At 44.5% G+C, this 12,758-nt stretch overlaps 1 protein-coding gene across 38 annotated transcripts in view; it reads left to right on the forward strand.

Moving 5' to 3' along the window:
- Dock9 (dedicator of cytokinesis 9) overlaps positions 1 to 12,758 on the forward strand; it is a 252,226-nt gene that overhangs the window by 158,660 nt on the left and 80,808 nt on the right. For all 38 annotated transcript variants that reach the window (XM_076930545.1, XM_034499085.2, XM_076930554.1 and 35 more), the window contains exons 14-23: positions 834 to 916; positions 1,463 to 1,585; positions 6,787 to 6,866; positions 6,956 to 7,143; positions 7,304 to 7,369; positions 8,683 to 8,775; positions 9,141 to 9,264; positions 9,606 to 9,727; positions 10,586 to 10,672; positions 11,521 to 11,610. In XM_076930545.1, the coding sequence (XP_076786660.1) occupies positions 834 to 916; positions 1,463 to 1,585; positions 6,787 to 6,866; positions 6,956 to 7,143; positions 7,304 to 7,369; positions 8,683 to 8,775; positions 9,141 to 9,264; positions 9,606 to 9,727; positions 10,586 to 10,672; positions 11,521 to 11,610 (1,056 nt within the window). The remainder of the gene's footprint in view (positions 1 to 833; positions 917 to 1,462; positions 1,586 to 6,786; positions 6,867 to 6,955; positions 7,144 to 7,303; positions 7,370 to 8,682; positions 8,776 to 9,140; positions 9,265 to 9,605; positions 9,728 to 10,585; positions 10,673 to 11,520; positions 11,611 to 12,758) is intronic.

Consider the following 12,758-nt stretch of genomic DNA (forward strand, 5'->3'; position numbering starts at 1 on the left):
ATCTTGACCCAGAACAGTTACGGTATGCTCCAAGGCTTATCTGACAGTGACCCTGACTCTGCAGCTTAGAAGGAAAGAAAAGCTTTCAGCTTTAAGCAGGTTTTTGGAAATTGGTTTGACTTTGATACACTCAAGTAACATAAATGACTTCAGGCTCCTTCCTACACACACACACACACATTTGGGTCCCCTCTTGACTATCATAGATCAAGCGTGGAGCACCTGATTGCTGATAGACCTGCTCTTCATATGTGTCATCAGCCAAAAGTCATATGTTTGATCAATGTTCTGTCAACCCAGAACAAGCCAAAATTGATCATGAGGCAGTGATAGTGTTTATGAAGGCAAATTGCAACAATTGAAGGCCCGTGTCTGATTTAAGCTTGTACCTAATTATGCCTTCACAATGTGTGTCTCCTGGGTTGTGGTGCATGTTACAAGATGGGAAATCTTAGTATGTTCATTAGTGCTTCCTTAAATCCCTGTAAACAGATATCTTGGCATGGATATCTCAGTGGCTTATAATTAGCCCTTAGTCAAAAGGAGTAAAGTCTGCGAGAGGAAGGATGCTGGCCAGAGAGTAGCCTGTTTGTTGTTTGCAAAGACCGAAAAGATATATATGCTTCTTGGAAATAATACTCTGTAATCTTGAGAATCACTGCCGGGGGCTATGCTAAGTAAAGAAGTCTGTACTGGGTTTGAATCCAGCCATATCAGTGCTGTAAGCTGGGCCAGGTGGTGTGGTGCGGGCTTCTTTACTGATCACATGGTAACTGCTCAGGTTGCAATTCTCCTGCGGCTGAGCATTTCAAGGCTGTTCTGGTATGTTCCAGGTTGCTCAGAAGGTGCTGAAGAATGCCAAACAGGCATGCCAAAGACTAGGACAGTACAGAATGCCATTTGCTTGGGCAGCAAGGTAAGGGAGAATGCCTTTTATAACTGGGATGGACCAATGGACAGATAGACCAACAGACAAGTAATCCTTCCTATTGAGTTGATTATCCTAAGTCAGAGATTCAAATTGGTGAAATTAAAAGTAAATAATCACCAGTTCTGAACACACATTTAGCAAAGGCCTGGAGAGGAGAAAGCTCCAGGATGAGCAGACAGGAGGAGCAGACAGGCAGGAGGTTTGTCCTGAGAGAGCCCGGGCCCTGGCCATGTGCCTCCACCTCAGATGGTGCAGCTGGGGAGTCCCCGAGGGGCCTCTCTGTGTGTCCCTTCCTGTGTTCCATGTGAATGTGCGTGCTGTTTCCTCGGCATGAGCTTTTGGCTGGAACTGTTTTCTGTGGTAAATTGAGTTAGTTGTGGTCATCTTCATTAATATTACTGCATCAGGGGATAATGAGATTTCTGTTGGCCACAGCCAGTGGAATCGTCATTAGTCTGTGTGCAGAGACCAGAATTGTCCTTATTTTGGTCTTTGGACACCCAGCTCTGAAGTGTTGTTTCTCTGTTCCAGGACTTTGTTTAAAGACACATCTGGAAACCTGGACAAAAATGCCAGATTTTCTGCCATCTACCGGCAAGACAGCAATAAACTCTCAAACGATGACATGCTCAAGCTGCTCGCAGACTTCCGGAAGTGAGTTTTATGGTGTTGCTTGTCCCTACACCTGAGGAGCTTTGTGGTGGGGACAGTCATATAAATTACGTCACTCAGGGTTCATGGGGCAGAGGAGGAATGGCTGTGGACAGAGCGTTTCCACAAGGACAAGCTTAGCTTGAATTCTTACTGGATGTGTGTAGCATGGGCTGGGGGTGGAGGTAAGCATAGACCTACCTGAAGGACCCTTGTCAGATGGAAAGGTCATAGCAAAGCCCCCTGCAGGAGGAAATTAGAAGCAACGGGCTGCCTCAACTGGTCAGGGTGCAGTTACTGGTCCATGGCTTCCTGATTGGGTATTAGGAAGAGGAGGGCAGTCACCAAAGATAAACATCAGGTTTCTGACTTGCAAGATTGATTGAAGGTTCTTGGTTCTAGGACACAAATGTGGGGAAAGATAATAATTTACATAATCCTTACTTTGGTGGCCATTGTTTTAAATGCTTTGTCTATATGCATGGGCATATACATTTCCTGTGGCTTCTATAACTACAGCAAACCAGGTCACTTAATACCAAGAAAGGTGCCTGAAGCTAATAGCTTAAAGGACTGTTGGTATGACCACATCTCCCAGTCTACAAGAGATAATACTTTCTGCCTCCCCCAGCTTCTGGTTTCCTGGGCTCTCCTTGGCTTAGCAGGTCACTGCAGTCTGCCTCTGTCTTTCCTGTCATCTTTTCCTGGCCATCTTTTCATGTCTGTCCATCTTATCTGTCACAGGAGTCTCAGAACGGCACACAAAGACACAAGCACACAAAGACACAAGCACACAAAGACACAAGCACACAAAGACACAACACAACCTGTCTCTACACGCTGGCTTTCATTTCTATCTGGGTGTGGGAGGGGTGGCTTTCTAGGAACGGTCTTAAGACCACTTACCACATCTTACACACATACGTTGTTATGGGTAACAAAGGAGAAATACTGAACATATGGTTCATGATCAGAGTTGTGGGCTCCCTGCCTTGTAGGAGTTTGTTCATGGGGAGCCCAGAGCATAGTGACATTGATGTGTAGTATAGTGTGTAAAATTTACCCTTGTGTTATTCAAATGCTGATTTCTCTGCCTTCACGTCTTGTTTCAATTCAGACACAACACTGTAATGTTTACACTAAGAATCTCCTGTCTCAAGTTTGTGTAAACAGTTCTTACCATTTATTCTCTGCCTTGTCAATAAATGCTGGTCACCCAACAACTGAGCGGGATAGAGAACAGGGCGTGGTGTCTGCTAACTAGAGGAAGGAGAGGGGGAGAGAAGGAGATTCAGATCAGCTGTGGGATGCAGGATTTGGAGCCATAAAGAAGGGGTCCTGAGAGAGATCATGGAAACCCACAAGGTTAACATAGAAAGTAAAGATAGATCGTTTAACTGCTCAGATATTGAGGTACAGATTTAAATAAAGTTTGGTTTCTCTGTGTAGTTATTGGGAACTAGCATAAGGTAAAGAAATACAGCTGCCAATTTACTTCATTGTTTACATTTATTTTAAAAATAATTCATTTACAGATGGAGCCCAATGTTGGGTGCCATTTTGTTGAAGTTTGGCCTGGTTCTTTCTCCCAGTCCCATGCTCCCAGAAATAAGAATCAGACTCAAAATATATTGACAAGCCGGGCAGTGGTGGTACACAACTTTAATCCCAGCACTTGGGAGGCAGAGGCAGGCGGATCTCTGAGTTCGAGGCCAGCCTGGTCTACTGAGTGAGTTCCAGAACAGCCCGGGCTACACAGAGAAACCCTGTCTCGGAAAACAAACAAACAAACAAACAAAAAAACCCAAAATATATTAACAAACACTTTGGCCACATAGCTAGGGTCTACTCTTGACTAGATCATAACTAAAATATCCCATTTATTTTAAGCTACATTCTGCCACATGGCTGGTTGGTTACCCGTGCTCAGGTGCCCTGCATCTGTCTCCTCACATCTTCCCAGGCTGAACTCCCGTCCCTGACTCTATCCCAGAATCCTTTCTGGCTCCCGGATGCCCCACCTCTATTTCCTGCCTAAGCCATAGGCCATTAGCTTTTTAAATTGACAGGTGTCAATGACTGAATATACATTTGTACAATACAGAAGATAATCCCTCTGCGTTGATGGTTTGTTCTCAAAGGCCACTTAGTTATAGACAGGCTGGGCCCCCAGTGTGAGCAGAGAGGGGACACAGTTATATCTCAAAGCACAGTGTTATCTCAGTTATAGAATGGGTGAATGAACTTGGACTTGGATAGGCAAGCTTCAAACAGCCTTTCTCAGAAGTCATTCCCACATATAGTTGGGACAAGAAATAATGATATAGGACAGAGAAATTTCCTGTGATGATTGTTGAACTAAAATTCGATCATTTGATATCTGCCTCTGAAGGAAATCTATTAAAAAAAAAAAAAAAAAAGGTGAAGATGCCATTCATTCGTGGACGGTGATCCTAGGAGGAGGTGCAGCTCACCCCTCTTAAGTGCCTACATTTGAAAGTATTGTTTGTAATAAACTGTTTCTGAGTCATTGGAGAAAATAATACAGCCTCAGCGATGTTTGCTCATCGTTGCACGGGATGTTGTAGTGTTTAGTTGTTCCCGTGAAGAGGCTCATGCTGGCCCTGTGCACCAAGAGAATTTATATTTGCATAAAATTCACACACCTGAGGATTGATTTCCTTGAACAGTTTTTTCGGGGTGTCACTGAGTGGGTGTACGGTGGTGAGGATCATGGGAGAGTTGCCATCCCCATTGTTGGACACTCGATTCATCTCTCGCAGTGAGCACAGAGGCACAGTGCAGGGTGAGGCTGAGCTTTCCTGGTGTGCTTGTGGTCCGAACCTTTTCAGCTGAAAGCCAAGGGTGTGGGGAGAGCGCCTTCCTGATAGTTTCCTCTCTGGGGATGCCAGGAGGCTGATGTTGTAGTTAAGCACAAACAGAAGGAAGGCAGTAATGAGAGTCCCTGACATGACTGTGGGATACATCACGCCAAGATGAGTGTCATCCATCCACATAATCTTTGATCATAGTGGAGGAAGAGCTTAGAGTTTTCAGTGATGTTCTAGGGCTGGAGAGATGGCTCAATGGTTAAGAGCACTGGCTGTTCTTCCAGAGGTCCTGAGTTCAATTCTCAGCAACCACATGGTGGCTCACAACCATCTGTAATAGTATCTGATGTCCTCTTCTGGTGTGTCTGAAGACAGCAACAGAGTGAGTACTCACATACATAAAATAAATAAATCTTTAAAAAAACATTTAAGTGATGTTCTAATTCAGGTGAGGAAGTTTTCTAAGACAGACTCCTATCCACACTGAAACACTAGGGGGCTTGCCTCCCCAGGTCTGTGTTTGGGCGTCATTTACTGAAGCCACCTTAGGTTACAAAGAAGGGATCAATCATATTATTGTTTATCTTTAAAAGTAGTCTTATAAAAAAAATCTTAATCACAAATCTAAAGGTTTATATAAAAAACAATCAATTTTACTTTAAATCCTCAGGGTGCACATCTACTCATTAACATTTTTTTGTTTTTACTCAGTTATATTAGGAAGCCTAGGGCAAAAATGGATACAAGAAATTAATCATCTTGATCACCAGCCCAGCCTTAGCAAGAAAGGCCCGTCAGCTGCCACTAGCTGGGCTGCCACTGTTCTTGTTCCCTGACCTCAAAAAATCCCTGGCTCAATTATGAAGTGTGTGCCTTTCTGAACTTTAAATTGTTCCCCAGGATTCTACATCAAGGCCACTAACAAAAACATCCGTACGTAGCTTTGCTAACAGTTACCTCTCTGAGTTCTTTCTGAGGGTGGATGATAATCACCATGACCAAAAGCAACCCATTTGGCTCACACTTCTGTGTCACAATCCATTGAGGTAAACCACGGCAGGAGCAGCGGCACATGCCACAGATGGATTCTGCTTACTGGCTCCTTCCTCATGGCTTGCTCAGTTTGCTTTCTCATAGAACCCAGGACCTCCTGCCCAGGGGTGGCAGCACCCAGTGTGCTCTCACAGCAATCATGAATCAAGGAAACATCTCAGCCTTGCCTACAGGCCAGTCTGATGGAGGCGTGTTCCCAACTGAGGTTCCCTCTTCCCAGATCACCCTAGCTTGTATCCATCAGATTGGCAGAACTGACCAGCACATCCACTGAGCTTCGTCCCTTGGTAATGCTGCGAAAGACATGAGTAAGCAGGAGGCTTATGAAGAGCATGCGCCAGCATTCTGTTTTCCAGCAACAAACCGTGTCATGTTGACCTGGTCACCTTGAGCACATCTCTTTTAAATTGGCTTGCTAAGCCGGTGCCACAGAGGAGTGCCAAGCCCTGGCAGACTATGTTTGCCATGGTTACATGTGACATCCCTGTGACTGAGTCAGGGGTGCCTTTGCGTGAGTGGGCAGCTGTTCGACTGTTGGAGTAACTAGTCAGGAAGGGTAACAAGTGAGCTAGTGTCGTGTGGAAAGAGAACTTAAGAACCCATGCTTGGCAGTATTCTGTGAATACTCAGAATCACTCAGATCACTGACGGTGATGATTAAATGCCGCCATGATGTGAAGCTCTTAGGAAGAGCAGAGACATTTGATGTTAGAACTTGGATTCAGGAGGATTTGGGTCAACTACAAATGGCTCAAACACAAAAAGACGAAATTTTATCAGGTCAAAAATAAGTCCTGTTCTGAGGTCCCAAAGTATAAAGCGCATATTATTTTCCCAGAGGATCTGTGATCAATTCCTAGCACCTACATCAGGCTGGGTCACAACCACCTGTAACTTGGGCTCCAGGGTATCCAGTGCCTCCAGCCTCCAAGGGCACCTGCATTCACAGGACATACTCTCCCCCACACCCATAGTCACATGACCAAAAAAAAAAAAAACAAAAAACAAAAAAACAAAAAACAAAAACAAACAAACAAACAAAAAAAACCACAATTTTAAAAAATAGAAGAAGGTGCGGAAGCTGTGGGTGATTGGAAGAGAAACATTTCCTGGACCCTTGAATAGTAAATACTTGGGAGAAGGGACTTTTCCATCTAAGAGGAAGAGGGGCATGTTGTCAGAAAGGCTGTGCTGGTTTCTTTGACAACAGTGCCAGCTCTTACCAGGAAAAATTCGTTATGTCCTTTTTCTGGGAATGCCACTTAAGAATTTAGAGTTCACAGTTAACCTCCCTGATAATAATTTCTCTTTTGTTTGTAGACCTGAGAAGATGGCCAAACTCCCAGTGATTTTAGGCAATCTAGACATTACGATTGACAACGTTTCCTGTGACTTCCCTAGTAAGTGTTCTGTCCTATGTAGTAAGCAACCTACATTTTTATTTAGTTGGCTTTTCCTCTGGTCTGTGTTATTTGGAATTTCTTTTCAGATTATATAAATTCATCATACATTCCCATGAGGCAGTTTGAAACCTGCAGTAAATCTCCGATCACTTTTGAGGTGGAGGAGTTTGTGCCCTGCATACCCAAGCATACCCAGCCTTACACAGTCTACAGCAATCACCTTTATGTTTACCCAAGGTGCTTGAAGTATGACAGCCAGAAGTCCTTTGCCAAAGTAAGTGTGCAGACTTACAAGTCTCCTTTATGACTTAGCGCTTCTGCTCTTTTATAAATGTGTGTGTATGTATGGTTATAGTTATAGTTATAAATGTATGTATATACTGGGCTTTGTTGTTCCCTCCCCCCTTAAATCTTCCTCTTACATATCTCTGCAGGCCAGAAACATTGCTATCTGCATCGAGTTCAAGGATTCCGATGAAGAAGACTCTCAACCCTTGAAGGTTTGTCTTTTAAATATGTATAAAGAATTGGCACATTTTAATTTTGATTAACACAACCGCAAACAATATGGTGTTATACTATATAATGGCCTGTGCTAAATGTCATAGAATGTGTAGGTTAAGTTCTTGGTCCTAAGTGACTCCATGTTTTGTTGTGGTTTTTGGAGATGGAATCTCTTATGTATGTATAACTCAGTAAGTGTATATTAAATACCCACCATACATGAGACTTTGACTAGGTACCAGGAGTCATGGTATAAATAGGCAAAAAGTCTCCTCTGCTGAGGAGAAGGGTTGAGTATGTACCCCTGGGAACAGCAGCCAGCCAGTGTTGCCTGTGACCCATGGATAGCACTACAGCTCTTCTCTGACACCTGTGATTCTGTCACCTACGATCCTATGGCTGTAGACTTTTCACATAGGTACCATTAAGACCCACAGTTTCTAGCTTCTAAGAAGATCAAGGCATAGATTGACATTGCTCGCTGCTATTTACTTCAGTAAAACCTGAGTCCAAGCAGTCCAGTTCGAGAGCCTACATACTTCACTATGTTAAAATGACTTTCCCAGAAAAGGAGACAAATGTGTAAAAAAAATACTAGTCATTCTCAAGATATGTGGAGTGTAGGCTGGGGATGGTGGAGTATCTGCCTTGCACTCTCTTGAGCTCTAGGTTCCTTCTCCAACCCCTCATAAAGATAGGTGTGGTAGCTCACCTTGTAACTCAGGTACTCCAGCAGTGCAAGCAGGAGGACTTCTGGGCACACAGGGAGTTCCAGGCCAGTGGGGACTATGTGAGACGCTTGTCACAAAGGGAGGGAACCAGGAAGGAAGGGAGAAAGTAAACAGGACAGGAGAAAAGGAAATTCACAGTTTAGTCACAAACATTGTCATGGAGAGAAGGCTACCTGAAATGGAAGATTTTGAATAATTTTTAGTGTATTTATTTTAATCTGGACAAATATAAATTTTTGCATGGAAAAATGTTGAGAGGACAGAGGAAAGAGTTGCCTGTTTCTAGAAGGATATTCAAGAGCACAGGACATTTGCACAGAGGGATCGTATAAGCAAAGGTGTGGGCAGGCATGTGAAAAGAATCACAGGGTGTCAGAGTGGGAAGGGGTGGGCCACAGGCTGGGGAAGATCTCTGGTTCACTAGGACCCCAGAGTTAAGTGTCTTGCAGCCCTTGGCTCTCAGACAGATTCAGTCTGAGTAGTTAAGTTTCTGCTGAAGGAGCCACTTCAGTACAACACACCTGACCAGTTTCTTTATCCACTGAAACCCAGTATCTGCTTTTGCTTTTTCCCTTCAGTGCATTTACGGCAGACCTGGTGGCCCGGTGTTCACAAGAAGCGCCCTTGCTGCCGTCCTACACCATCAACAGAACCCAGAATTCTACGATGAGGTAACGATGTCTTCACGGGATGACAGTTTGGCCAGTCTTAATAGAAGTATGAAGTTACTTGTCTGTCACAGTCAGTGCAAGAAAAACTATGTCACATGTTGAAGTCATAGCATTAGAATTGGTGTTTTACATATTCTTTTTATTTAAGTAACATCTTTGTTGCTAAAAATAAAAATACAAATTGCAGATAAGTGAGAGAAAATTCTTAATTGCACCTTCAGTACCACAGTTAGTGTTCTAGCAAGGCCCCTTTCAGAGTCATCCTTGGACCTAGTCACTATTGAACCGTCCTGTGTCTTGGTGGGTTTTCTCCTAGAGAAAACTGCTAGACAGGATGTTAGAGGGTCGTTCTTTTGCCTTTGCAGATTAAGATAGAGCTGCCCGCCCAGCTACATGAAAAGCACCATTTACTGTTCACCTTCTTCCACGTCAGCTGCGATAACTCCACCAAAGGGAGCACGAAGAAGAAGGACACGGTGGAGACACAGGGTAGGAACTCCAGCTTCCCTTCCTTCCTTTGTAATTTTGCTGTCGTTGCATCATCTGCACATTAGCATTTCTTAATCGTATTTTTATTCTTAATATTCATCCTTTTGCGAAGGGTTGCTCTGGTGGGTTTCTAGCCAGCGCTATGGTAATGTGCCTGAATTGTGTATGAATTGCTGGTGGTCTGACCCCGAAGAGACTCGATGTTGAGGCCATCTCAAGGCCTTCACATCACCTGCTTTGATTGATGGCAACACTTGTTGCCCAGGCTTGCAAGGCTCACTCTCCTGCAGGAGTCTATGAACTCACAGTGGATTTTTCTTGTTGTTCTTTGTTCTCAACAGTTGGCTTTTCCTGGCTTCCTCTCCTGAAAGATGGAAGAGTGTTGACAAACGAGCAGCATATCCCTGTCTCAGCTAACCTGCCGTCTGGCTACCTCGGCTACCAGGAGCTCGGCATGGGCAGGGTATGGGATTTTAAGAATGTTTGGTTTAACTCGGTTTCTTTAGAAAACAGTAAGGATGGCCAAAAACAATAACGCATAACAAAGATTTTTATCAGTCCTAACATTTGGCTTTCTTTCTTTATTTTGAAGTACATGTGTGCTTCTGATAACACTTAACACAGTGTCAGAATAATAGGTCAGGCATTTTATAAGCCTGGGCTGGCAGTGCTGCAGCAGGGAGACAGGGAGGTACCGGGCCTAGCGTGGGCCTTCCTGAGAAGTAACTGTACTCCAGTAATGATGAGTTGTCAGGAATTCTCTTCCAGGTGATATAGACCCCCAGAGTTCAGTCTCTTTCCCTCATGGCTATTCGCTCTATCTGGCTATTCTGCAATCATCCTCATTGCTTCTCAGGGCCCTGAGCTTAGGTCTGCTTAAGATGCTTGTGAAACCAAGCATGGTGATGCAAGCCTCTAGTGCCGGTGTTCAGGAGGCAGATGTGAATCTCTGTGAGTTTGAGGTCTGCCTGGTCTACATAGAGTCAAGTCAGGGCTACATAGTGAGACCCTGTCTCAGAAAATAAAGAGATACTGGTGAAGTAGGATTAATTCCCAGTGAAATGGAGAGTCGTCTCTGACAGCTGCAACTGACAGGGCAACTTACAAAGCCCAGGAGGAAGGATGTGTGCTCAGGGAAAAAACTGGCAAATACAAATGCAGGCACAGCTGTGTTCCTGCTGTGGATGCAGACACAGCTGGGTGCTGCTGTGGCCAGATGTAGCTCTCCAGCCCTTTGAGCCGCCAGTCCTTCGTTAGTACACTTCTTGATGGCTGAGATTGCCAATCTGTTCAGATCTTTTTCCCATTTTTTTTTTTTCAGCATTATGGTCCAGAAGTTAAGTGGGTGGAAGGAGGCAAGCCACTGTTGAAAATCTCCACTCATCTGGTTTCCACAGTGTACACTCAGGTGTGTGCCATCGAATTCCAGTGACACTGTTTGTGATTGCACTTCTTGTCTGTGTAAAACAGAATCCTGGTGACTTATGAGTATATTTTTACACTATAGGCCTGTATCTGAAGAAAGTATGTACAAGGTGTTTACGAATGATACGCTGATATGCATGACAATTACTTTATAAGTCTGTGACATTTTTCAACCATTTTCCTCTGATGGAAAGTCTTTAGATGTGGTTTGTACATGGTCAGTTTTATAATCTTAAAAACCGTTTGTGGTGTTGGGTAGATGATTCAGTGATTAAGAACACGGGGTATGAAATCATGAGTTCCCAGCACCCCAACTCCAAAGGCATGAGGGTACTAGGGCTTGCTGGCTTCCAGCCCAGACAAGAACAATCTGAGCCAAGAAAGAAAGAAAGAAGGAAGGAAGGAAGGAAGGAAGGAAGGAAGGAAGGAAGGAAACAAGAAAAAAGAAAGAGAAAGAAAGGGAGAGAGAGAGAGAAAGGGAGGGAGGAAGGGAAAAAGAAAAAAAAAAAAAAAAAAGAAAAATCTGAGCTTTGGCCAGGTTTACAGAGAAGAGACCCTACCTCAAAGGAAGAGGACTCCCAGTTTCCTCTTCTAGCCTCTGAGCACACATTGGTGTGAGCACCCCTCCACAGTTAAGCACATAGAATCAGATTCTCAGAGATGCGTGTGTGTGTGTGTATGTGTCTATATATATGCATGTGCTCACACACACACACACACTTGATAAATATTGATGAGCCATTCATGTCTGTTACCTGAAGCAGATTCTCGTATTTACAGAAGCATACACTAACAGACTTTCTTCTCCTTCTCCCCTCACCCTCAACCTAGGATCAGCATTTACATAATTTTTTCCAGTACTGCCAGAAAACGGAATCTGGAGCCCAAGCCTCAGGGAGTGAACTAGTAAAATACCTTAAGGTACCAGATGGTTTTTTTGTCCCCCTTTTAAATGTCTTTGGAAGTAAATTGGTTTCCTTTTTGATGGTGAATGCTGTTACTGCCCCCTTGTAAGCTTCTGTATGGATGTTTCTACCTGGATGCTATCATGGTGATTTCTGTGGCCTTTAGAGAGTAGACCAGAGTGAACGCAGAGGTAGCTCTGCTCCTGACTGTATGCTAGTCCCTGTGCTCTCGTGAAAACAGTTTGTCTTGCACTCACTGACACAGACCTTTGCTGAATGTTTATTGTGGTTCTGTGTTCTTGCCTCACCTCTGGGGAGTCTGAATGCTGCTGGAGAGGCGAAACTCAGGGGTGTTTTGCTGCTTTTCTTCCCCTGCCTCACTGCCAGCATACCAGACCATTGCCAACGGGCTGCTCAGGGGAGGCAAAAGGCAGTCTAAGATAGCAGTCCCAGCCCATGTTTCTTTGGGTGAGAAACTGTGGGGGCTGCGACAGAGGCTGTGGTTCTCAAACTCAAACTTGTATACACAGAAGCCACCGAGAACCACGAGGAATTGGAAATGGGGCATGCCTGCCTGCAATGAGCCTGGAGACAGGGGAATCCAGCTTAGCTCAGAGTGAGTGCCAGGAGTGTGGAGAGGCCTTCTGCAGGAGACTTAGGCTGGGCTCTGTATGATGTAGGCCTTCCCCAGACAGTCCTTACTTGTCCAAACTGCTTTATTCATGGCAGATATGAATGCATAAGACTTACTCAGGGTGAACCAGAGATTAAGTACCTTTTGCAGGAAGGGATGCCTGGCAAGGGATGTTCATCGGCTGAACACTTGGGACCTAGATACCTCGTTAGCATGGGGGGAACTGTAGACTCTAGGTTTTTATGCTGTGTGACAGGCTGTCATGGTCCTCTTAGTGTGTCATGATCATGTGCTTTAGGACAGGAATCTGGTCTGGAGCTAGTCCAAACTCCTGCCACTCTCAATTATGAGTTTCATCTGGATTCTGAACTTTGCTACTACCTTACCAGTTCTGTCTGGTGGCGCAGTCCACCGCCCCACACTTACCTCCTGTGCTGTGTGCGCACAAAAGAAGCAGTTCTGGCTTAGCTGTTTGCTGCTGCTGTAACGGAATACCTGAAGCTGGAGTTCTGAGGGTCATGAGAGGATCA

This window comes from Arvicanthis niloticus, chromosome 3 (genome assembly GCF_011762505.2).
Source record: "Arvicanthis niloticus isolate mArvNil1 chromosome 3, mArvNil1.pat.X, whole genome shotgun sequence".
NCBI classification, from domain to species: Eukaryota; Metazoa; Chordata; class Mammalia; order Rodentia; family Muridae; genus Arvicanthis; species Arvicanthis niloticus.